Source organism: Mixophyes fleayi, chromosome 7 (assembly GCF_038048845.1).
Source record: "Mixophyes fleayi isolate aMixFle1 chromosome 7, aMixFle1.hap1, whole genome shotgun sequence".
Lineage (NCBI taxonomy): Eukaryota > Metazoa > Chordata > Amphibia > Anura > Limnodynastidae > Mixophyes > Mixophyes fleayi.
The window spans coordinates 81633014-81658380 of NC_134408.1; the positions used below are offsets into that span (position 1 = coordinate 81633014).

A 25367-nucleotide genomic window follows, 5' to 3' on the forward strand; every position below is an offset into this window, starting at 1 on the left:
AAACAATCATAAATTAAATATAATAGTAAATACCACACTTACCCTTGTCAATTATTCTTCATCAATTTTTCAGGATTACATGCATGTATTAACTCTATTAACAATAACTTTGTGTATTTTTAACTAAAAATGTAAAAAAAAATGTTATATATAAAACACCAATAAAAAATGTAAATTAGATATTGTTGGAATGTTTCAAAAACATATTTCAATTCCTTTATTTTTTGTCCCAGTCAGATTTTTAAGCAGTTAATATAATATTTAAAAAAATATAAAAACTAAAAAAAATTGTTTACTGCATCGTTAAATAAAATGTGGACATTATTTTGTACATTATCAAACAAAAGTTGAACACATTTATGCAAATTAACAATGTTAAAATCAAGTGTATTTGTTAAATTTGTAACGTAAAAAATCTAAGACCTTCTTTTTTAGATTTGTGGGTTAAATCTGTAGATATGCTTTTTAAAAGTTGATACAAGCACAATAAAAACAAGATCACATATACAGTAGATATTTTGAAATTATGCACAAACCGTTATTACAAATTTTATAAAAGATTGTTAAATTGTAGAATATGGGTTAATAATATTTTATAGCTTTTAAGCATTAACCCTTAATTTACCCTAAATAATCTTTTTTTTTTTTAACTTAAAAGGTTTTTATTAAGTTTTTAGTAAAAAAAAAATAAATGTAACAAACTTCGCAGTTACAACAGAGTACAGTGCATAATGTAGATCCAATAAATCAGTCAGAACTGCCCATAAATACACATTTGAAAAAAAGTAACAAAAAACAATAACACAAGAAACATTCAAATACACATAAGACAAAGACTTCAAGAAGGAGGGAGACAGACAGGGGCAAGAGTCGGAGACTGTCCATATTGAACCCAATCAACCATAAAAATACATTTTGAAAACAGGACATTTACCCTCCAGAGGGGTATACAGCATAGGAGTTAGGTGGCAGACCAAATTTGTACCATTTGAACCATTTAACCAGAGGTGAGGAAGCCCTTGAGGTATAGTTAAAGCCTATGGTTTCCATCTCATAGCTGTGTTGAACTTTGCTGATGACTTTGGTAAGAGATGGAACCAAGGGGGATTTCCAGCTTTGAGCTATTGCAGCTGATATGAGTATGTGCCCAGCCACATAGTGATTATGAAGATGAGGGGGATATAGGTGTAAAAGCGCCATAGCCGGGGATGGGGTTAAATCATCCTTAGTGACCTGGGTAATTAGCTGGAAAATTTCAACCCAAAGTGGTTGTAGCTTATGACAGTTCCAAAAAACGTGTATAAGCATACCAATTTCCCCACAATTTCTCCAACAGTATTTGGTTTTTGACAGCCAGATTTTATGCAGTTTGTCTGGCGTGAGATACACCCTGTGAACCATTTTAATAAGCATTCCTGAATGGTTAATACACTTAGATATTTTGCGAGAGGTCTGGATGAAAATCTATAAGAACATATACAAAATGTCAAAGTCAAGTTCTCTTTCCCAGATCCCCTGCACTGAGAGATCTGTGCTGTCCACAGGAACCATCAAGAGTTGATACCAAACTGAGATGCCTCACGCATGAGAAGTGGGAGAGAGAGAGGACATTATACCAGGGAGAGCCAGTTTTAAGGCCGGAGGGAATGAGGGATGAGAATGCACCCAATGTCTAATTTGGAAGGAATTGTAAAAGTCACGAACTGGGGCATCATATCTCTCCTGAATTTGGGAAAAAGAGAGAAGTGAACCTCCCTCCATAAGGTCCTGCACCCGGCTAGCCCCCTGCCTTTCCCAAAAGCCAATGCGCAGATCTGGAATCATTTGGGACAGTGCAATTGTAGAAAGACTAGAGGTGGGGAGGTGAAATTCTGGCAGAAGAGTCAACATCTTATCCCAGACAGAGAGAGAGTCTCTAACACTTCTCAGGGCTTGGTCTACTTGGCTTGTCTAACCATAGCAGGTCTAGTAGTGGCAATGGGGAGAAACTATGTTGCTCAATGTCAACCCAAGGCTTCCTTAGTTAGGGAGGGGCATGCCAATCCCTAAGCTGGTGTAGGATAGCCGCAAACTGATATGTTTCTAGATTAGGCGCAGCTAATCCACGTTTTACTTTAGCTCTAAACATCCTATCTCTTGATAGTTTGGGGCGTCTATTGCTCCAGATAAATTTAAACGCAATAGAATAAAAAAATTTAAGCAAAGACATAGGCACCAGATAAGGGATACAATGGAATAGGTATAGTATCTCTGGAAGGAGCATCATCTATATGGCTGTTACACTCCCCACCCAGGAAACCTCAAAGTTAATCCAGGATTTTGTGAGTTTATCAATCAAGCCTAACAGGGGTTGGTAGTTAAGTTGGATAGTCAGATTAGGATCAGACGGTATACATATGCCTAAGTAAGTTATGGAGAGGGAACACCAATGAAATTTATATGTAGACTTAACGAGCTTCAAAGCATCTTGTGCGAGGGCCACCCCCAAAGCTTCCGATTTGGTAGTATTAAGCTTATAATGAGATACCGCTGAGTAATCTTGTAAAATGCGGGATAAGGCAGGTAGGGAAGACACAGGGTTTGAAACAAAGAGGAGAAGTCTAGTGTAAATCCATCAGGGCCTGGGGCCTTCCCTTTCTTCATGGATTTTATAGTAGCGTGGACCTCGTCCTCTGTCCAGTCCGAACATAGTACTTCAGCCGCCTCCGGCGGCAGGGCTGGGAGCGAAATAGAGGCCAGAAAATCATTAATAGTCTCCTGGAAGGGCTGAGTCAAGGTTACATCTGTCTTTAGATTATATAAACTTTCATAATAAAAAGCGAATCTATTAGCTATAAAAGGGGATTGGATATATGGGTACCCTGTGTGTTACAAATGGATTTGATTCTATTAATAGCATTCTTCCCACATAGTTTACAGGCAAGTAGTTTACTAGCTCTATTCCCCAAGGTGTAGAATTTTTGGTTGAGCTTAGCTATTGCATTATTAATTTGCAACAGAGTAATTTCGTTCATTTTCCTACGGAATGATACTAGATCATTTTTAACTTTAGTATCCTGAGGGGCGCGTTTATGAAGAGTCTCTAATGATGCCAGCTGTGACTCATAGGAGGAGAGCACTCTGGACTGTGTTTTCCTAATTGTTGCTGTAGCCTGGATTGCTGCCCCTCTCATTACTGCCTTAAGGGCACATCAATGAACGTATACCGAAGTGTCCTCAGGCTTGTTGGTCTCCAGATAAGAGTCTAAAGCTACCTGCATAACTTGATTCCCTTCCGTACTGGCTAATATATACTCTGCTAATCTCCAGGGCCTAAAGGGCCGGTCCTTAGCAATGGTCTCCAGATGCCAAACCAGAGGAGCATGGTCCGACCAGGTGATAGGTAATATTTCAATTTTCTTTATATGCTGGAGAGACCATTTGTCAGTTAAAACCAAATCAATTCTTGAGTAAGAGTTATGGACATGGGAAAAGAACGTATAGTCCTTTTCTCCCGGATGCAATACCCGCCACACATTATATAAATCAAATTCCGCTTACATTTGGGAGAAAGCTAAACAGACAGCGTTAAGGGAAGATTTTGACTGCTTGGAGGGGCTAGAGCAGGGGTGGGCAAACCTGTCCTCAAGGGCCATATCCAGTTCATGTTTTTAGGATTTCTGTCTGTAGAAACAGGTGGGATAATTACTGACCCAGCCAAATAGATTAACTCAGCTGTACGTGATTAAAGAAATCTTAAAAACATGAACTGGATATGGCCCTTGAGGACAGGTTTGCCCACCCCTGGGCTAGAGGATCGATCTAGTTTTAGATCCGGCACAACATTATAGTCTCCCATACACAAAACCATTCCCCGTTTAACCTTATATACAGCCTGATAGAGCTTCCTGAGGAACGGAAGTTGTCGGGAATTAGGAGCATATAGAGACACCAGTGTAACATACTGACGACCAATTTTCCCCACCAGGATTAAGTATTTTCCAACTTTGTCAGGAACTTGTTTTTCAAGTTTAAAAGGACTTTTTGCTCCAATCAAAATAGCTACACCGTTTCTCTTAAATGGGCCAGATGCGGCATAACAGATAGGGTATTTAGGGTTGTGGAATTGGGGCGGAGCATGTGATGAGAAATGGGGTCTCCTGGACATCTACTATATCAGCCCCTAGGGATGCAAAACTTTTAACTTAAGGGCACTCCGGCGCTTGTTAGGGGTGTTTAGTCCCTTTACATTAACAGAAAGAAACTTAAGCATATCAAAAAATTTTAAATGAGTAGTACATCGTACATCTTACCCCAGCTTCTATCTTTGGTTGTCTTCTCCTCCAGATCGTCTCCGACAGGACACAAAACAGAAAGTAAGACACAATAGGGAAGGGGGAGACAAAAAGACATAAACTGAAATAGTACCCATAAGGGAACTAGTACTTTGCCACTAAATAGTAAGACACACTATACAAGTGGCAAAATTAAGTATATAAGTGGGGGCATGCGCCCGGGCCTAGGGCGCTCTGACCCAAGAAAACAAACGATTTAAACAGATTACTTATGCTAAACAAACCGCTACCATAGCATAAATTAGCACCTATCAAATAGATAAATCATATATATCTATGAGTAATGGCACTGGGTGCTGACTTTAAGCCTAAAAGCTCGATCTGCAAAAGAGAAAGGTAGCTTAATAGGTTAAACCATATAAACAAAAAGGTGTTGAAATATCAGTAACATCAAAGGTTCCAGACCGCTGATCCTAAACAAATAGGGAACCTAGTTCATTTGCCCTGTTGCCCTCTCTGAAAGAGGGGCCAGCAACCGGATAGCCAAAAGCCGCCGGTAAACTATCTCAGGGCACAAAAGGTTGTGGCTAAACCCAAAACAACAGGCTAGGCTGACCACCCCTAACAGAGGCGGGAAATGTTGTATAGCAAAACCGCTCTCAAAGAAACATTGTATATATAGAAGGTCAAGCGTCTGGTGTGGACCATTCTCTGGGGACCCGGCTGGGCTTAGGTCGGGCTGGTGGATCCTGAAGCTGGATATCCCATTCCTTCAATAGTGCTGAACCATTTTCAGGAGAAGGGATTGCCACAAGACTTCCGTTTCTGTGAACAAGAAGTTTGGTCAGGAACCCCCAGCGGTATTGAATGTTGGTCGCTCTCAGGGCTGAGGTTATCTGTGAGAACGACCTACGCTTAGCCAATGTAGCCGCCGAAATGTCATGGAACAGCTGAAGATCCCCCAATTGATCTCTAGTCGGAGATGACTGCAATGCGGCTCTTAGGATCTGTTCCTTGATTCTATAGAAATGGACTCTGAGTAATGTATCTTTTAGAGATGAGGTCGGGGCATTCTTAGCTTTAGGCAAGCAGTGAATTCGGTCTATGAGCAAATCCATGTCGGAGGCCGAAGGAAGAAGCTTGTGAAACAAATCTGTGGCATACTGGTACAATTCAGCGTTGCAAACAGAGTCAGGTATACCTTGGATGTTTATATTGTTACGATGTGACCTGTCCTCAAAATCCACTAGCTTATTTGTGTGGCCGGAAACTTCCTCCTGCAGGAGGTCATGTGCTGAAATTAAGTCATTGTGAGAGCTAACCCATTCTTCAAATTTTTGTTCCAGGTGGTCTGTTCTAGCTCCCAGCACCGTCACCTCATTTTTAATTTTGTAATAGATAATCTCAGCTCAGAAGAGATATCAGCTTTAAGAGCAGACAAAAGCGATTGAATGGATCTCAATGTAACTTTACCGTCTATTTCCAGGGCCTGCGTGTCAGACATATCTCTGGATGGTTCTGGGTGTGACCCAGACTGACACAGCTTGAACTAGAGTTTCCCGCTGCAGCTGCAGTCAAACCAGATCCGAAAAAAATTCCCACGAGGTGCATATTTGCTAGGTTTGACCCTTTTAGGTGGCATGATGCCCAGGGAGACCTACAGGATAAGAGTACTAGCGGTCTTGATATTACTTATAGTAGCTGATGAAATCTGTTTAGATGAAATGCATCGAGGTGGTTGTGGATAAAGGGTCTATTTTATGATGTCCGCTGTTGCAGGAGTCAATTGATTGCTGGTTCAATGCTTGACTATACTGTATATCTGGTACGTGTACATTCTGCTTTTAATAAAATTTTATTATTTGGATAACGCACTATGGAAGCGCCCCTATCTGTTTGTTATTATATATATATATATATATATATATATATATATATATATATATATATATATATATATATATATATATCTATATCTGAAAGAAAGAAAACTGTAATGCTAGTAGCTAAAAAGTAAACTATAACTAATATCTATATATTCAATTGAAACACTATTGCAAACTATGTCAATTTAAACAGATATTTTTCAGTCAATATGCAATATATTGATTTATGCAATCAAATAAAATAATTATGTGGTGTAGTGTAGTGTTTAATGTAGTGTAGCGTGGTGTTAGTAGTGTACTGTGTAAAATATGTATGTAATTGTATGTTCCTAAGGGTATGTGTAATGCAAAATATATAAAAATGTATGTAAAATGTGCAATTAAATAAGCTGTTAATATAGTGCAAATAAGATGAAAAAGATCAATCCAGGTGATTAATTAATCTCTAATAACGAGAGGGTCACAGGGATCAGCCAACAGCATCGAAATCTCTGCAAAATGGCAGTTTTCAAAAATGTGTATTTTTTTTTTAGAGAAATGTGGGCCTGTAATCGCGAATGGTGGGAAAGCAGTAAATAACCCTGATTCACAGAACAACTGTATTACGCTAGAAGTGGGTGGATTATGTTTTGCAATTGAATACCGTCATTTCCGGGAAGTAGAATAGCTGAGATCTTTGCGGTTCCGCGTATTAGTGGTAAAATACAGCTAATATGCGTTCAATTAAATACCCCCTTAGTGTTTTACATTGTTGCCATTTCCCTGCTCTGAAACAAAGTTTATTGCACATTATACTGACAGAAGTGTTCTAAAACAATACTCTTTAAATAGTGGATAAATGGAGATGAGAATTTTACTACACATGGCAAAGTCATCTTTTGCCAAGCATACGGCAAAAATGTAAGCAGCTGTATTCTATTATCATATTTATATTTTCTATTGCAGTAAAATTATTAAACATGTTCAATTTAAATCAATGAATAATTTAAATTATATTAGGCGATTCCTGATGAACAAGATTTTATTTTTAAATGTTAGTAGTAGGCCATTTAACCTGCAGGACAATATTAACTTGTTATTAATAAAGAAATGCGTTATTTGTGTTTAATGCTGAATATATAGTGCCTATTTCAGTCTTTTTTTAGTGCTGCCTGCCTATTTTTACTTTTGAATTGCCTACTAAGCCTATTGCCAATAGTTTATAAAATAGACATCTTGTGTTCCAACCATATGTATTTTATATAGCCTAACACTGCCACAAATGATAGCCACGCCCCTTGCATACACTCTGGTGGCGTGGCATGGAAAGCTCCCTCTAGAAATCCTGCCCCTGTAAATCTAAACAAGCAAACAACCACTGAGCTATCAAGAATGAGGCCAGAACTGTTTAATAAGGAGGGTGATGTTAAAGAGAGGATGGAAAATGTAATTGAACATATATTTTAATGCACTTTTGTAATGTAAAAATAACTGGTCAAATTGTAAGAGGGTGGTATAACAAAGTAGGGCTATACATCACTCTAAGTTCATGAGGGTAATGCATAACCATTTTCTTGATTTGACAAGCACATGTTCTGTGACATTTAATTTAATTAAAGCAAAGAATGTGTTATGCAATTTCTCGCTATTAGATAGTCAGTTTACAGTAAATTTACACTTTTAAAAGTTCTTGTACAGTATTTCAAACAAACCTGTGAAAATGGGTTGACAGAATTAACAATGCTCAAAGACATGTGGAATCCCCATCCTATACAATGCCACTCTGTTTTCTTTTTCTGAGAGGGCTTATGACAATTCATTGTTTCACAGAACAGAGACCTACAGCAAGCTTGCTAAGGATTATGGAGGACAATATGTTATCTCAATTAAAAACTAGTTTGTGACTAGATATATCACAAGTATCACCAATGGAGAAATTTAAATCCTCATATGAGAGGCTCATTCAAAAGGCCTTTAATGAGGGAACCATCACTAGATCATAACTTATTTTCCTACAAGTAGATCATCCCAAAACACCAACGATTTATCTATTACCAAATATCCACAAAAATGCACAAGTACCGACAGGTAGACAGATATTGTCAGGGATAGGCGGACTTTAATATTAATTCGCCGACCTTATTGATACCTGGTCATTTGATTTTAATATAATTCTCAATAAACTTTGGTTTTATATTTCCTAAGGGACTGGAGTGCCTCACTAACCAACTCTTTCCAGGTGATCTTTCTCACCACTTGTGATATGTAGTCATAGTCTTTAGTTGGGAGAGCACCCCCTCATATCTAACCTCTTGATTTTTTCTGAGGTAGAAGTAATGAGGAAAACTTAACCCTTCAGCGAGATGGGATTATCCTTCTTTTCCAAAAACTAGTTTGTCCCAGGCTGAAGAACAATTAGAACAATCTCCCTTTAAAATTTGCAATTTTGGCAAGACCTGCCAAATTGCTAATAATGGTGGCAAACACTGTTACACTTTAATACACAAACCCTCTCATACACAATAAGATAATAAAATAATGTTTATTTACTAACATTGCAGACAGATGTAACATATGCAAATAAGTGAAACCAAGTGTCTGAGTAGTTGTTATGATTTCAATCAAATTTTGCATGTAAACTCTGTGTTAGTAAATGAGCCCTATTATTGCACTAATCTCTAATATATACAGTAATTCCAGAGTTATTAAGTGTCCCTAATCTCTGTGGATAGTTGCACAATTTACTTGTTTATTCCTGAATGTTTTACTCTGCAAAATCAGTTTTCAAGGCCACTGGCCTACCAGGAAAGGTAAGATGTATGATCAATCTGCCCCTACTTACAATTAATGTATAACCTTATCAACTGTTGTTTAAGTATACATTTCAGCCGATAATTCCATGAATATATCAGTAGTAGTCAAAGTGTAGGGTCTCTTAGAATTCCTTTGGTTTCAGCAGTCATCTAGCCTACCAATGGTTTATACTATGCTTGAGGGCTCCATATACATTTACATTGACAAGCATGTCAGACAAAATGGTAGTGGATAGTGGACGCATGTAGGTGCTGCATCGAGTGAGCTGATTTGTAACCATTTTCTGTCCTCTGCTGTGCTAACTACATCCTGGCTCAGTTTTTGAAGAAACCATAAGTTATCATCTATGTGGCATACCCACGCCAGGGAAGCTGAAAACTCAAGGACCGGTTCTCCCAACCAGTTTATCATGAATGTCCTCTGGTTTTTTAGGTAATGAAACTATGGCAGTCATTCGGGTTGCTCCTAGATTGCTCTCTTTAGAAACCGATTTATGCCCAAACTGTTTGACAAGTTGCCTACCCGCATACAATGAACACGCCATAATGACTCAGTATTGCTCGATTTTGGCCCACTCAAGTACAGGCACACCTAAACTCTGACCCACCAAGCCAATAGCCTGCTAGTTAATGGGTCTGTGCACTGCAAACAACCAGCTTACACAGGGACACCTACTCCACCAAATCCTGGCACTTCATTGAGGCCTCTAGTTGCACCCGGGACCCCCACACTCTGGCTACCAAGCACCATTGCTAGATCATTGGACAAAGTCAGTGGGGAGTATTTGCAACTTACTTAGAATTGTTGGCTTTTTCATCAAAGTATATAACCTCTAATCCAATCCATTCTGCTTTTCTGCCCTTGGCCTCATTCCCGGTTATACTTGTGGCTCCAATCTGGTCCTCTCAAAGAAGAACCTCGCCAGTGCCTCCAACTACTATTAACACCCCCCCCCTTCTTCACCACTCATCCCTCCCACAATTGTAGCTACCTCCATCACTTTAAACTCTCCTCTTCGTAAAGGGGAATATCATCAATGCCCATCCACCAAACTCTGCATTTAAACCTAGCAACTTAAATAAACCTTCCACCATAACCCATCCAGCAACTTACCTAATGTACCCTCCACTAATCTGTCTCTCCAGCAGATACAGCCAATTAAATCAACTTTCCAGAAATCCACACTCTAGCAACTTTTACTGCATCCAGCAGCTTTCCACTTCACTCAACCCCTTAGCAATCCACACTCCAGCAACTTTACCTCTCCAGTCAGCCCCCCGATAATTTCACTGCAACCCACCGACTATCATCTCCTTCCTACTCAGGTGAAGAGCTTACACAAGTCTTCTCCGTCCACACAAGCAAAGTGGATGCACAAGCTCTTACCGTGGAGACTGGTAAACTTACGGTTACTATTTAGTCTTACGTTTGCACTATTAGTTGCCTCCTGCCATTATTTTAATTTAACATGCATTTTATCCCATCTTTCTTTCCCTTTCCACTTCCATCTCCCTTAACTAATTATCAACATCACCCATACCCCTTTCCTAACCATCTACTCTGCCTAATCACCTCTCCGCACCAACCTGCACTTCTATACTCTCCAGCTGCCTCCCCCACATTTCTCCCTGTTCTACACGATCGGTATTTGCCACCCATTTTGGGTCACCTTATCTCCTCCCACACCCGCTGGCTTCCCCTACTTTCTCCCACATTCTCAACAAATCTGCTCGAGTTTCCCCCCCACTTCTTTTCCCCTTTTCTACCTTTGACCCTCCCCACTCCCTGCCAAATCCACTTTACTTCTTCTCTATCCTGTCCAGTTACTTCCCCCTTCTTCCCTCCCCCCAGCTCTCCCATATCTTAAAAGTTGTTTCGCCTCACCCCCTCAAGCGATGTACTTTTCCACTTGTTCTGCGGAGAACAGCTGGATGATATCTCGCACTGACCACTCCATTTAAAATGAATTCTTTCTTCCTACAACTCTGCCCTCTCTCTTGCTAACTAAACCTACTCTAAAGCTATAATTTTCACCTAATTCTCCAACCCTGCCACCTCTTTGCCACTTTCAACTAGGGATGTGCACCGGCGACTTTTGAGGTCTCGTGTTTTGTGTTTTGGATCCGGATTTTCTCGATATTTTGGGTTCGGATTTGTTTCGCAAAACACCTGCCGAAAGGTTTTGGTTCGGATTTAAGGTTTTGGATTCTGATTTTTTTTGAAAAAAAACTAAAAAGTGTAAAAATCAAGTTTTTGGGCTTATTTTCACTCCTACGCTATTATTAACCTCAATAACATTCAATAACAATAATTTCCACTAATTTAAAGGCTATTCTGAACACCTAACACCTCACAATATTTTTTTTTTTTTAGTACAAAACGTTGCAACGAGGTATCTTTCTGGACTGCGTAGAGGAGTGTTCCCCACAATATAATTAAAAACCCATCAACTGGTCTGAATTACACCCAAAAATAGTATCTGGACTGCGTAGAGGACTGGCCACTGGCCACCACAATATAATATATAGAAAACCTTCAACAGGTCTGAATTACACCCAAAAATAGTATCTGGACTGCGTAGAGTAGTGGGCACTGGGCACCACAATAAAAAATATATAGAAAACCTTCAACAGGTCTGAATTACACCCAAAAATAGTACCTGGACTGCGTAGAGTAGTGGGCACTGGGCACCACAATAAAAAATATATAGAAAACCTTCAACAGGTCTGAATTACACCCAAAAATAGTATCTGGACTGCGTAGAGGACTGGCCACTGGCCACCACAATATAATATATAGAAAACCTTCAACAGGTCTGAATTACACCCAAAAATAGTATTTGGACTGCGTAGAGTAGTGGGCACTGGGCACCACAATAAAAAATATATAGAAAACCTTCAACAGGTCTGTATTACACCCAAAAATAGTATCTGGACTGCGTAGAGGACTGGCCACTGGCCACCACAATATAATATATAAAAATCCTTCAACAGGTCTGCATTACACTGCACATATGGCTGCTCCTCCATCCTCTCCATCATATACATGTTGGAGTTTCAGCGTGTGAAAACCTCTTGTTTTTGATAATGTCAGTGCATTTTGAATATTTTTCAATTTGCCCCACAACACTGAATGTACTTTATCTATGATACGCATCTATCTTTCTTGACTGCGTAGTGTGGTGGCCCCGGTACACAATATGGTACCGAGGCCACAATATAATTAAAAAACCCTCCACGGGTCAGAATTCCACCAAAAAAGGGTATGGACTGCGTAGTGTGGTGTGCCCGGAACACAATTTTTTACAGCGCCAACAATATAATTGATCCGATACACCTAAATATGGACTGCACGGTGGAGTGGCCCCGGTAGTAAATTTGGTGCCGGGGCCACAATACCTCCTCCAACTTCCAAGTGTAGTGTTTATAAAGACAGACAGCGTCGAAGTGTTATTAGTTGACTTTCTTAACCCTAAAATTGTCCCTGTTGCAAATATTCGTGCAATGGAGAGTTACTTCTTCATTGAAAGACTCAAGCTTTCAAGTGTAGTGTTTATAAAATATAAACAACAATACAGTACTTTTAGAGCACGTCAATACCTCTTGTTTTAAATTATGACAGGGCATTTTACTTTTGGTTTAATTTCTTGAATTTGTTTAAATTTGGTTTTACTTTTTGAACATGGCAAACGACTGTTGATTGGTCATATAATGCAAAAAAAAAAAGTTCCAAGATGGAATTGTCCTTGGGCCCTCACACCCACCCTTATGTTGTTGAAATAGGACATGCACACTTTAACAAACCAATCATTTCAGCGACAGGGCCTACCAAACAACTTTGGCTGAAATGATTGGTTTGTTTGGGCCCCCACACCAAAAAAGCTATTCATCTCTCCCTGTACAGACTAAACAGGCTCTACGGAGGCAAGATGTCGTCCTCATCCTCAACCTCTGATTCCTCTCCCCCTACAGTGTGTACTTCCTCCTCATCACACATTATCAATTCGTCCCCGCTGGACTCCACAACCACAGGTCCCTCTGTACTATCTGGAGGGCAGTGCTGTACTTCATTGAGGAATTGATTATTCATTTTTATAAACATCATTTTTTCAACGTTATGAGGAAGCAACCTCCTTCGCCGCTCACTGACCAGGTTCCCCGCTGCACTAAAAACTCTTTCAGAGTACACACTGGAGAAGGGGACAACTCAGGTAAAATAGAGCCAGTTTGTACAGGGGCTTCCAAACTGCCTTTTTTTCCTGCCAGTAACAATATGGACTGTCTGACATGTCTACTTGGATGGTGTCAGCAAAGTAATCATCCACAATTTTTTCTATTGTGACAGCATCCAATACAGCGAGAGTAGACATGTCTGCAATGGTTGGCAGGTCCTTCAGTCTGGACCAGATGTTATCAGTATCCCCGCCAGCGCCTCTTTTAGGAAAACTGAGCTTTTTCCTCGCAGCCATAGATGTGGAAGAAAATGAGTGTGAGCTGTTGGCATGTCACGGTCCTCTTCAGAGGACAATCTCCTGACCAGCAGGTTTTTGCACCGCTGTAGACTTGTGTCCGCCAGAAACAGAGACACAACATACGCTTTAAACCGAGGATCGAGCACGGTGGCCAGAATGTATTCCTCTGACTTTAAAAGAGTGACCACCCTCGGATCCTGGCAAAGCGTACGAAGGGCTACATCCACAAGAGCTACATGCTTGGTGTAATCGCAATGGCTTACCAGCTCCTCCCTCACTTTCTCCAGCTGCTTCTGCAACACCCTGATCAGGGGAATGACCTGACTCAAGCTGGCAGTGTGGGAACTGACTTCTCGTGTGGCAAGTTCAAATGGCTGCAGAACCTTGCACAACACGGAAATCAGTCTCCACTGCGCTTGACTGAGGCGCATCCCCACTCCTTTGCCTATGTCATAGGTGGCTGTGTAGGCCTGAATGGCCTTTTGCTGCTCCTCCATCCTCTGCAGCATATAGAGGGTGGAGTTCCAGCGCGTCACAACCTCTTGTTTGAGGTGATGGCAGGGCAGGTTCATGGTTTTTTGATGTGCCTCTAGTCTGCGGTAGGCACTGGCTGAATGCCGAAAGTGTCCAGCAATTTTGTGCGCCACCGCAAGCATCTCCTGCACACCCCTGTCACTCTTGAGGTAATGCTGCACCACCAAATTAATGGTGTGGGCAAAACATGGGACGTGCTGGAAATTGCCCATATTTAATGCCCGCACAATGTTACTGGCATTGTCTGACACCACAAATCCCCATAAGTGGGGTAAGCCACTGGGAGATAATTTCCCTCAGTTTCTCTAATATGTTGTCAGCGTTGTGCCTCTTATTAAAGCCTGTAATACACAATGTTGCCTGCCTTTGCACGAGCAGCCATTTTGTAGATGCTGCTACTGATGCAGCTGTTGCTGTTGCTGCGGAAGGGGATGCATCTACCCAGTGGGCTGTCACAGTCATATAGTCCTTCGTTTGCTTAGAACCACTTGTCCACATGTCCGTGGTTAAGTGGACAGTGGGTACAACCGCATTTTTTAGAGCACTGAGGACACTTGATCGTACTTCTCTGTACATTTTTGGTATCGCCTGCCTAGTGAAGTGGAATCTCGACGGGATTTGGTACCGGGGACACAATACCTCCATCAACCCTCTAAATCCCACTCCACTGATGGCGGACACCGGACGCACGTCTAACACCAACATTGCAGTTACAGCCGCAGTTATACGCTTTGCAATAGGGTGACTACTATCGTATTTTGTGGTCATGGCAAACGACTGTTGGACGGTCAATTGTTTTGTGAAAGACTTAGCGGTCTTACGACTTCCCCTCTGGGAAGATGACCGACTAACAGCAGCAGTGGCAGTAGTAGGCGCACCGCTGCAGGATTCCTCAGATGAATCCCGTATTGAGGAGCACTCAGTCTGGCTGCTGACTTGGGCTGCAGGACTGAATCTGATGGAGATTGTGGAGGAAGTTGACGAGGAGGGTGTTGCTGGTGTGTATCCAACTGGACCACGGGATTTAGGTGTCCCTGTACCGATGAGGGTCCTAGCCCCAGTTCCTGAACTAACCACTGAACTATGAAGGTTATTCAGGTGACGTATAAGGGAGGATGTTCCTAGGTGGGCAAGATCTTTACCCCTGCTTATTTGAGCTTTACATAAGCTACATATGGCCATACATTGGTTGTCTGGATTTGGATAAAAATAACTCCAGACCGAAGAGGTGCATTTTTTGGTCTTCTGACCAGGCATGACGATGGGCTTTTTCATCCCATGGACATCAGCTGTTTCCCCCCCTGGTGCCTCATTTACAATAACCACATCACCATCCTCATCATCAAGTTCCTCCACAGCGCCAGCTACATCATCAATATGCTCCTCCCGAGCCACCTCTTCCCGTACAGTGATGGGAAGGTCAGGCTTGACAACCACCAACACCCTTGGACTCGCCTTGGGGATTTGTGATAATTTCTCTTTAGAAGGCAGAGTTGTTTGCTGTTTTGTTGCTGACAGCATAACTCTCTTCAATTTTTTGTAGGGGGGGTGGGAGGAGGGCTAAGATCCGTGGGTGAAGCTGAACCACTAGTCATGAACACGGGCCAGGGCCTAAGCCGTTCCTTGCCACTCCGTGTCGTAAATGGCATATTGGCAACTTTCATTTCTCCTCAGATGATTTTAAGTTTCTCTTTTTGCTACTTTTTCTTAACTTGGGCTTTTTGGATTTTACATGCCCGGTACTACGAGATTGGGCATCGGGACTTGGAAGACGACGTTGATGGCATTTCATCGTCTATGTCATGACTAGTGGCAGCAGCTTCAGCATTAGGAGGAAGTGGGTCTTGATCTTTCCCTACTTTATCCTCCAAATTTTTGGTCTCCATTATATGTAGCACAAGATACTGCAGAATGTGTGAACTTGGTAATATTGCAGTACCAATGGGCTTATACTGCTGGATTGGTTTTGCAAATTTGGTTATAATTATTTATTTTTTTAATTTTTTATTTTAAATTTTTTTATAACTTTTTTTTTATTTTTTCAAAACTTGGGAATAATGGGGAAATAACTATGCCCTTAGAAGCACAGAGCACAGGACACAGCACCACTGGACTGAACAGGACATAGCACAGGACCCAGCAGCACTACTGAACTCAGCAGGACAGAGCACAGGACACAGCACCACTGGACTTTTACTGCTGAATGTGTGAACTTGGTAATATTGCAGTACCAATGGGCTTATACTGCAGGATTGGTTGTGCAAATTTTGTGGTAATTAAAAAAAAATTAAATTAGTTTTTGGTATTTTTTTAAATAACTTTTTTTTATTTTTTTAAACACAGGGGAATATTGGGGAAATAACTATGCCCTTAGAAGCACAGAGCACAGGACACAGCACCACTGGACTGAACAGGACACAGCACAGGACCCAGCAGCACCACTGACCTCAGAAGGACAGAGCACAGGACACAGCATCACTGGACTGAGCACAGCACAGCACAGCACAGCACTGAACTGAACTGAACAGCATGAGATATAGCAGGACAGAGGACCACCTAACACACCCTCCCTCTACCCTGATCAATGCCCGAGTGAAGATGGTGGCGACTAGCGGGGAATTTATAGGATCCGAGTATCGCGAGATCCGACAACGGGATTATGAGTCAGAGCCTCAGTTTCAGATTTGAATTTGGCGCCAATACCCGGATCTGTCTCAGATCCGACTCAGATTGGCAACGTTCGGGTGGGCTCGGATTTCATAAGTCCGAGTGCGCTCATCTCTACTTTCAACTCCCTCCTCCTCCTCACTACAAACTGCCCTTGATTTTGCCACCCACTTCACTCCAAAACTTAATCTGGCAAGTAATCTTTACCTGCAAGGCCCGTCGAATCTTGCCCTCACTCTTACATCAAATTACAACACATTCTTTCCCTCCTACTACTGTGGATATCAATGCTCTCCTGTCATCTTCTCCCCCACTCCAAAATGCCATCTCCCCCAGTCAACTCACTTTCTGCCCCATCCTTTCCATGGGAAAGAGGTTTCACCTTCTCTGCTCCTTCTCCTCACCAGCTAGCACCACTTCAACCTCTCCCTCTCCACTGGTACTTTCCCCTCATCCCTCACACATGCATTTGAATCTCCCATCTTCAAAATCCCTTTTCTAGACCCTGACTTTCCTTCGAACTACCATTCAATATCTATCCTCCATTTCGCTTGTGCAGCTTATCTATAACCCCCTCACAACCTTCCTCTCTTCTCACTCCCTCCCTGACCCACTTCAGGTTGGCTTCCATCACCTCATTCCACAGAGACAACCCTTACCTAAGTCACCAATGATCTTCTTTCTACTAAGTTTAGGGTCAATTCTGTCTGCTCATCCACACAGAAAATCTCCAACAACATTTTCTAGGGTGATGAAAAGGATGAATGTTTCAAATAATAAGCAGCACAGCAACTTCAAGACATAGTCCACAGATGACTCTGGGAGAAACTCCAAACTTTAGCCCAGTATGTAGGCTAGAGTAGCAGTCACAATATTTTTTTTAATAATGCTAGTAATACCAAAGTCCATATAACGTCAAAGTTATTAAAATAAAATAGATTGAACAACAACAGCACAAGCTGAGACTGATATCGCTTCAGCATGAAAACACTCCATAGTCAAATGGAAGTCATTCTGCTACAAAACATACAGCATTACACTTGCAGGTTCAACAATAGGGATCAAGAGAGAAGTATGCAGATCAGATGTATAGGCAGAAAGAAATAGCAATGGTCAAACTGGAAGCCGTCAATATGGCAAGAAGTAGAAAAGCGGTCGTCAAAATGGAAGCCAATCAGACAGGTACATGGATACACATTAACAAGTATGCTGCACACTGGTCAGGATAAGACTCAATAAACTGGCAAACCACCTTTCCCCTAGCACCTGCATGACCTCACCCCTAATCAACAGATCACCTCCATATTCTGTTATACACGTAGGTCTCAATTTAATCTTTGCTTTCCCTTCCCCATTCCAGCTGCTAAGAGTAAATAAATTACATCATCTTGCTAGTCTCTTATATACAGCAAACTGCATGACATAAGCAGTTCTGGGCTTTTGTGCTCCAGACTGGTTTACTGCTGCCAAGGTTTGTAACCACTACCCTCTCCTCCTGCTTACCCAGTACTTCATTTGTCTTTGTGATACAGTCATCTCCTAGATCACCTCCTGATATTAATATTCCATTTTATAACACATCGGCCTCGGTTCCAGAGTTAGCCATTTTGGTTTATATCAAACCACATGGTTGAATCAGCCATTTTGCCTTTGTCAGACATTAGTAGTCAAAGTTTTTTTTTAGGTTGAAAAGGTTTGGGAGATAAGAAATACCTTGCATTTACATATCGATGCTGTGAGTCACCTCAGGCAAAGAACACTTGCTTTAGTGGCTACAGGAAACAGGCTCCTGACCCATTTCTGTAACAGGGCTCAGCCCACAGACCTAGTTTTTACAGCTCACCAAGGCTCCTAGGGATTAACTGTGTAAAAGGGGTTAATGCTGCATACTGGGGACATTGTGCATGGGGCATATTGATTGTATATTATGGGACAGAAATGGAGGCTGTGTTCTAATGGAGGCTGTGTAATGGCTGCAATAGGGTTAATGTGTAATGTGTCACAATCTGGCTCCTGCTTGCCAGGAGCTATGTTGATCTTTCTGAATAAATATAGCCTGCAGTACCACCATGCCAGCAAAGGGGCCACTGTGGCGCTTGAACTGTTTCCCTTCCTGCTGAACTAAGCTTGTTTTCTCAGGATGATTTACACCTGCTGCTACTCCTTAAAAGACAGCCTCGCCCAGCAGTCTGGGCCAGATCATGAGGTCACTCAAACTGATAGGAAGCATTCTCCTTTGACTCCTGTTTCTGGTTATACTTTCCTGTGTACCTGTCTTGGTGTTTTTGCTATTCATTCCAGTGCGGCAGACACCGCTTCATCTGTCCTGTTCCTGAGTTATACACTTATGTGGATCTTGGTGCTTTTTCTCTCTGCAGCTCATTGCTTCTAAGTGTAACCTGTTCGGCCTACTCCCACCTTTACCTGCTCTCAAGTATTTCAACATTACCAGGCTATTTATCTTCTCTCCACCTTTACAGAGGTATCCAACAGTGAAACCCGCAGGCTACTCATCTCTCCACTTTTCCAGAGGTATCCAACCCTGCAACCCACAGGCTACTCATCTCTTCACTGTCAAGCGCCGCCTCCGCAACCCACATAAGTGCTGGAGACGGTCGCCTTCTGGTGTACATTCTCGTCCCGTTGCTTAGCAATGAATCGTCCTTCTGGGGTACTGTTGGCGCGGCGCACAGCCCCGTTGCTAGGCAACAGGACACCAGCTCCTTCTGCCATCGGCGATCAGCTGCGTTTGGTCGCCGGAAACCCTACCGCCCATCAGAGGTCATCTGCAGGTATTTAAACTCCACTCTGGTGCTATTAGGGTGCCAGAGTATTGGTTCTCACTACTCCAGCGTTCCTGTGTTATTCATCTGCTTTATTGGTTCCTGATTCGGCTCGTCTTTGAGTTTTCTTGTGGATACCGTTTGTACTGCGCTGCCCGTTCTGGTTTTGACCCTCGGACCATTTCTGACTATTCTCCTGCTTACCTCTGTTGTACCGTGATACCATTTGGTTCTGATCCGGACTGTCTGACTATTCTGCCTCCATCACTGCACTGGTGACTATCTGGGAGAACCACAACCTGCGCACCTCACACAGCGAAGCCCATACCTCCTTGCGGGGGTCTCTAGTGAACACGGGGAGGCGCGTTAGACTCCGCGCCTCCCAGTTTAGTAGTGCCAATACCAGTCAGTGGTAATTCCTGTCTTAAACTTGTGACATCCACCTTTCCAAAGGTATCCAATCCTGCAACCCGCAGGCTACTCATCTCACAACCTTTTTAGAGGTATCCAGCCCTGCAATCCGCAGGCTACTCATCTCACCACCTTTCCAGAGGTATCCAACCATGCAATCCACAGACTACTGCTTCTCACCATTGCTTTACAGTATTGCCTATTTCACTGTTAAAATCTGTGGTTGTATTACTGCCTCACCAGTTATTACATCCTGAAACTGTATTACCTGTGTCTCAAATAAAACTACTTCACTCACTTACTTTCTCTCCGTGGTCTTACCTTGGGAACCCTGACTTAATGAATGCAATAGGGTTAATGTGTTATGGTTGAAATATGGCTAATGTGCAATGGCTGCAAAGGGGTTTATTTTGAGGACAGTGTGTTTAAATGGAAATTGTGGGCATAGAAAGGAGGATATGGAGTGGGGTGGTGGGAGGCTGAGGACAGGTAAAGGGGAAGGATCGAAGTGAGGAATATAACTAGCCCTAATTAGTCTTAATAAAGCAAAGGACATGAAGTAAAATGCATATACCAGGGATCCCATGTTTTAAGAAAGAGTTTTGAGTTGCGAAGTACACTTGTCACTATTTCTATTCGGAGGTGTACCATACCCTGCTAAGAACTGAATTCAGTGAAGGGGAATTAGGTGGATTCCAATCTACTGCCAGCTGACAGGTTGCACCAGAGATGTTATGTTGCATTAAATCGTTTAGGTGACGTGTGGCAGATGGGATCCCAAATGGTAAGAGGAAAATTTTTGGAGAGAGAGGCGGATGTCAAAGAGTAGAATTGACTCGTTTAGGTTTTTAATTTAATTCCAAAAGGTCTGGAGCAATCAGATATAAAAGAACAATCCTTGTGTGGAGTTACCCCGCCAGCAGATACTGTAGACATTTGGATCAAACTTAGAGGTTACATATATAAAAAGTTAATTTAATTTTCATACACGTGGAACTGGATGCTGAATTTTCACAGATTTCTTAGGCAGTCATTATTGTCCAATGTCTCTTCCAGATCTGCCTCCATTGCCATTCAGGGGGATTTCTAGGGTTTGGTCCAGTTGACTTAAGCTCAGCTAATAAAGTGATCAAAAGACCTTTTGTTAATGCTTGTCATAAACAGAACGACTCAAAGATGGACAGTGGTCGACAAGTTAGTTGATCTCTTATTTTGTCATGAAAGTGCCTCAACTATGGGTATTGAAAGAAGTTGTTATGGGGAGCGTGACTTTATCTTGAATCACTGTGAAAGTAGGGAGGATGGGTCCTTGAGAGATGTCATTTATATATTTTATACCGGCTGCCTGCAAGTATTCAAAAGCAGACGGATTGCAACCTGGAGTGAAACTAGGTATATTGAACAATGGAATTACTGGTCCATGATGAGGGGCTAAAGCAGGCCTGTCCAACCTGCGGCCCTCCAGATGTTGTGAAACTACAAGCCCCAGTATGCTTTGCCAGTAGACAACCAGTTGATAGCTGGAAGGGCATGCTGTGACTTGTAGTTTCACAACATCTGGAGGGCCGCAGGTTGGACAGGCCTGGGCTAAAGGGTGTCACTTGTTGGCCTGGTCCCATAGGGTGAGGCAATGGAAGACCCAATACTCCTTTTGGGTATCGGGTCATTGGAAGACATAGGAGGGAGGAGACGGAAGCTATCCCCATATTATCTGCCTCAGTCTGTGTCAATAGCCTGAAAGGATTTAATCTGTTTCACAAAATGTATAGGACGAGTAGCACTGCAAAGAAATAATGCTTATAACGGATATTGCCTTAGCGCTCAAAACAACACATATTGCAAATAATGTAATAGTTATAGCTATAGTTGACCAAATAAGAACTTACAGAGATATGATTATTGATTTAACATTGTCATATTAGTGGCAAGGAGTGATTAATATATTTATAACCACAATGAAAAATTTTATATTAAACATTGTAGCAATAGTTATAAATAATAATGCCTAGTATCACATCTGTGTTACAGTATTACTTTGCAGTTATAAATTACAACGAACAATGAAATGATTTATTTAAATATAAAATATCAGAGTCTGAAGTATCAATATGTAGCAAACAGCAGGTGGTATAGGCAAGAAGGGTTTAGAACAAAATCCCGATGGAAGAAATTCCGACACTTATCCTGCCGACATAAAAATGCTGACAGGGTAAATGCCGACATTTCCATTTGACCTACACTGAGAAAATGCTGACAGTGTGATTGCCGACAATGACAGAGTCAACAACCACAATACTGACATTAAATAAGCAATGCATGTGGGTCCTATACTAAAAACATGTACTTTTTTTCAACCCTTTGTGTGCCAGTGGGTCGTCCAGGTCTATTTACAACCTAGGGGCTTTCCCGTTGACAGCATGGGAACGCCCTAGATTATAAATAGACCTCACATCTTTCATATTTTTATTATGCGGTGGGTACTTCTGCATACAGACGCAAATTTTCTTCTTCTATATGGTTTGTTTTTTTGCTAAGCATGTTCCAGAGGATTATTTGGGGTTTGAAAAGCTGCAAGCACAGCATATTTTTTTTTCATCACCTTTGCTATATTGTTATTTTTTTATGGTTTAGACAGCTACATGATCTTTGGAATATTTTTATTTTTTATGGTTTGAACAGCTACAGGACATTTGGAATATTATTTGGGGTTTGAATGCTTAGTAGAAATGTGGATCCCTAAAGCTTAAGATTTGGATCATTTACAGATGAAGAACACAGATTTTGGTAAGTATGATTGGGGTTTTTATTTGAAAATAAATTTTATGTTGAAAACGAGAAGTGTGGGTTATTTAAATTTTGCGTTGGTGCATTACAGGTCGCAACGGGCCCTGGGTGCCATGGATATGCTGGTGCTTGTAGTACTATAAGCACCAGCATACCCAGGCTCTCACTGCCTAGTGCTGATTCTAGTAAAATCCGGAGGTGACCGCACGCACTTTGTCCCACTGATTTTGCTAGTACCAGCACTAGGCTAGCAACACTACGGTTAATCTGATCGGGGAGCATGGGAATGGTGTTGCCAGCACATGTTTTTAGGGTTTTTTTTGGAGGGGGGGTCAACTTTTGTTATCAATTATTAATGTTTTCTTTAATACTGTTTTGTACAATGCGGGTTCAGCGATTGTGTATCTGCTGGACCCGCAGGCATTACTTTTTTAATGTCGGCATTGTGACTGCTGGCACTGTCACTGCGGCAATCACAATGTCGCCATTTTCTCAGTGTAAGTCAAATGGGAATGTCGGCATTTACCATGTTGGCAGGATAAGTGTCGGGATTTATTCCGTCAGAAATTTGGGCCACTGAAAAAGATATAGTTAAATCTCCACATGTCCTGCTTAGTTGTTTCTATTCTCAGACACATGATAAGTATCCCTTTATGTCTTGCCTGTTAATGATCAATATATTCGTTCAGACAGTGGTTCATACTGGTACTTTTACCAAATATTGATTGTATAAGTAGTCTTACAGCTTAAGTAGCTGCGGGCTTAATGGTTTAATGTAGCCGTCCTGTTCCTGTGCAGAAGACTACTCCACTGAGGTGTTATTCTGCTGTGTCAATTAGTAAATTGAAGTGGATATGGAAATACCTTAATTATATCTGCCAGTCATTTCATGGGGGTCCCGCCGGAGTGGGGTGAATACTAACAGAACTCAACGGTCCTCTATTGTCTGACACCCAAATTAATGTGACCGCTTGTGCTCAGGAGGCAGCTGCATTTTTCAGCCGGAGATTGTAATTCACGTCAGTGATGCAAGTTGATGCAAGTCTGTGCAGTTAGAAGGTGAAAGTTGTTTGTAATAATTGTTGGCTTAATCCAAAAATGTTCATGAAAATCATAAAGCTCTGTTCAGTTACTCCTCCAATTAGTTTTGTCCACAATAACTGGACTATCTCAAGGAAGTAGTGTCAGCATGAAATAGGCTCATTAATCGCTGTCTCATTATTCACTGCCTCAACTATTGTAACTGGCTTCTCTCTGACCACCCTCTAACTCACCCTCCCTTTATCCAATCCATCCTTCACGATGCGCAGAGATTGATTTTCCTTTCACCATTATGCTTCCGTCTTCCCTCTCTGCCAAATCCAACACTGTCTCCCCACCTCACTAGAATCCAATTCAAACTCCTCACCCTCATCTATAAAGCCCTCACCCTATACTTCCTCCCCCTACATTCCGAAATCATCTCACTACACACTCCCTCTCCACTTTGTCAATGAGCGCCTTCCCAACTCCTCACTTTTTAGCATCTCTCACTCTGCTTCTAAGGCTTGTCCTGTGCTGCAACACACCTATGGAACGCACTCCCAGTCAGACTCTCCACCAGCCTCCACTGCTTCAAAGTCATCTGTTCATCACAGGTTACCAACCCTCTTCCAAACTACTTAACACTGGCTCACCATCTCTACTACCAAATCTTCCCTTTGTTTAAATCTCTCCTGAGTCACACTTGTCCCCTGTGACTGGATGGTCTTACTTTGCCACCAAGTGTTGGTCTGGAGAGGGAGGTCTTACACAGTGTATCTAGCCTTTTTCATACTTTCACTAACTTGCTCTTACTGACCACTCTACTAGTGTCACCTGCAAACTGCGAAGGCCAGTTTCACACTATTTATAGGATAGTACTGACACCACCAGGCTCCTTCATTGGCACCTGAATCCTTACTTCTTGGTAGCTGGTATAGCTGCTACAGCACCTCTTTGCTGTGGGCTGGCTGGTTCCTTCTGACCACTTACCATAAACCAGACCTGCTGGGTAGCAGGCAGAGCATTGACACAGACATGCTGGTTTCAAAAGAGGACAGCTGAGGAATGGATTTGAGTGTACGCTCTTATTCACTGGTCACAGACTACAGTAGGCAACAGGAGTCAGGCAGAATCTTGAAGCAGTGATTGTTTATTGCAATTATATGGCCTAGTGGTAGCACATCTGCCTCACAGCACTGGGGTCATGAGTTCAATTCCCGACCATGGCCTTATCTGTGTGGAGTTTGTATGTTCTCCTTGTGTTTGCGTGGGTTTCCTCCGGGTGCTCCGGTTTCCTCCCACACTCCAAAAACATACTAGTAGGTTAATTGGCTGCTATCAAAATTGACCCTAGTCTCTACCTGTCTGTCTCCCTCTCTGTCTGTCTGTATGAGTCTGTCTGTGAGTGTGTGTCTATATTAGGGGATTTAGACTGTAAGCTCCAATGGGGCAGGGACTGATGTGAATGAGTTCTCTGTACAGCGCTGCGGAATCAGTGGCGCTATATAAATAAATGGTGATGATAATGATGATGAGAGGGTTCAAAAGGGACCACCAAGTATCACAAAGCTGCCAGTTGTGACTAAACAAACTCATCAACTCCTACAGTAAATTATTTATCCAAAAACAATACATAAAAACAGACAGTATTTTCACGTTTAATTTCCTGCACACAACACAGCAAACGGAAAAAAAAAAGATGTTTAAAGTCCATTTAAATAGCATATTATTTGCTCATAAA

The 25367-nt window shown here is 41.8% G+C and overlaps 1 protein-coding gene across 2 annotated transcripts in view; it reads right to left on the reverse strand.

Annotated features, from left to right (window-relative positions):
• Positions 1-25367, reverse strand: part of HIBCH (3-hydroxyisobutyryl-CoA hydrolase) — a 326855-nt gene that overhangs the window by 18468 nt on the left and 283020 nt on the right. The window contains exon 12 of one of the 2 annotated variants that reach the window (XM_075180042.1): positions 4293-4314. The exons of the other annotated variant lie outside the window; for it this stretch is intronic. Coding sequence (XP_075036143.1) covers positions 4293-4314 — 22 coding nt within the window. The remainder of the gene's footprint in view (positions 1-4292; positions 4315-25367) is intronic. 2 annotated transcript variants of the gene reach the window in all.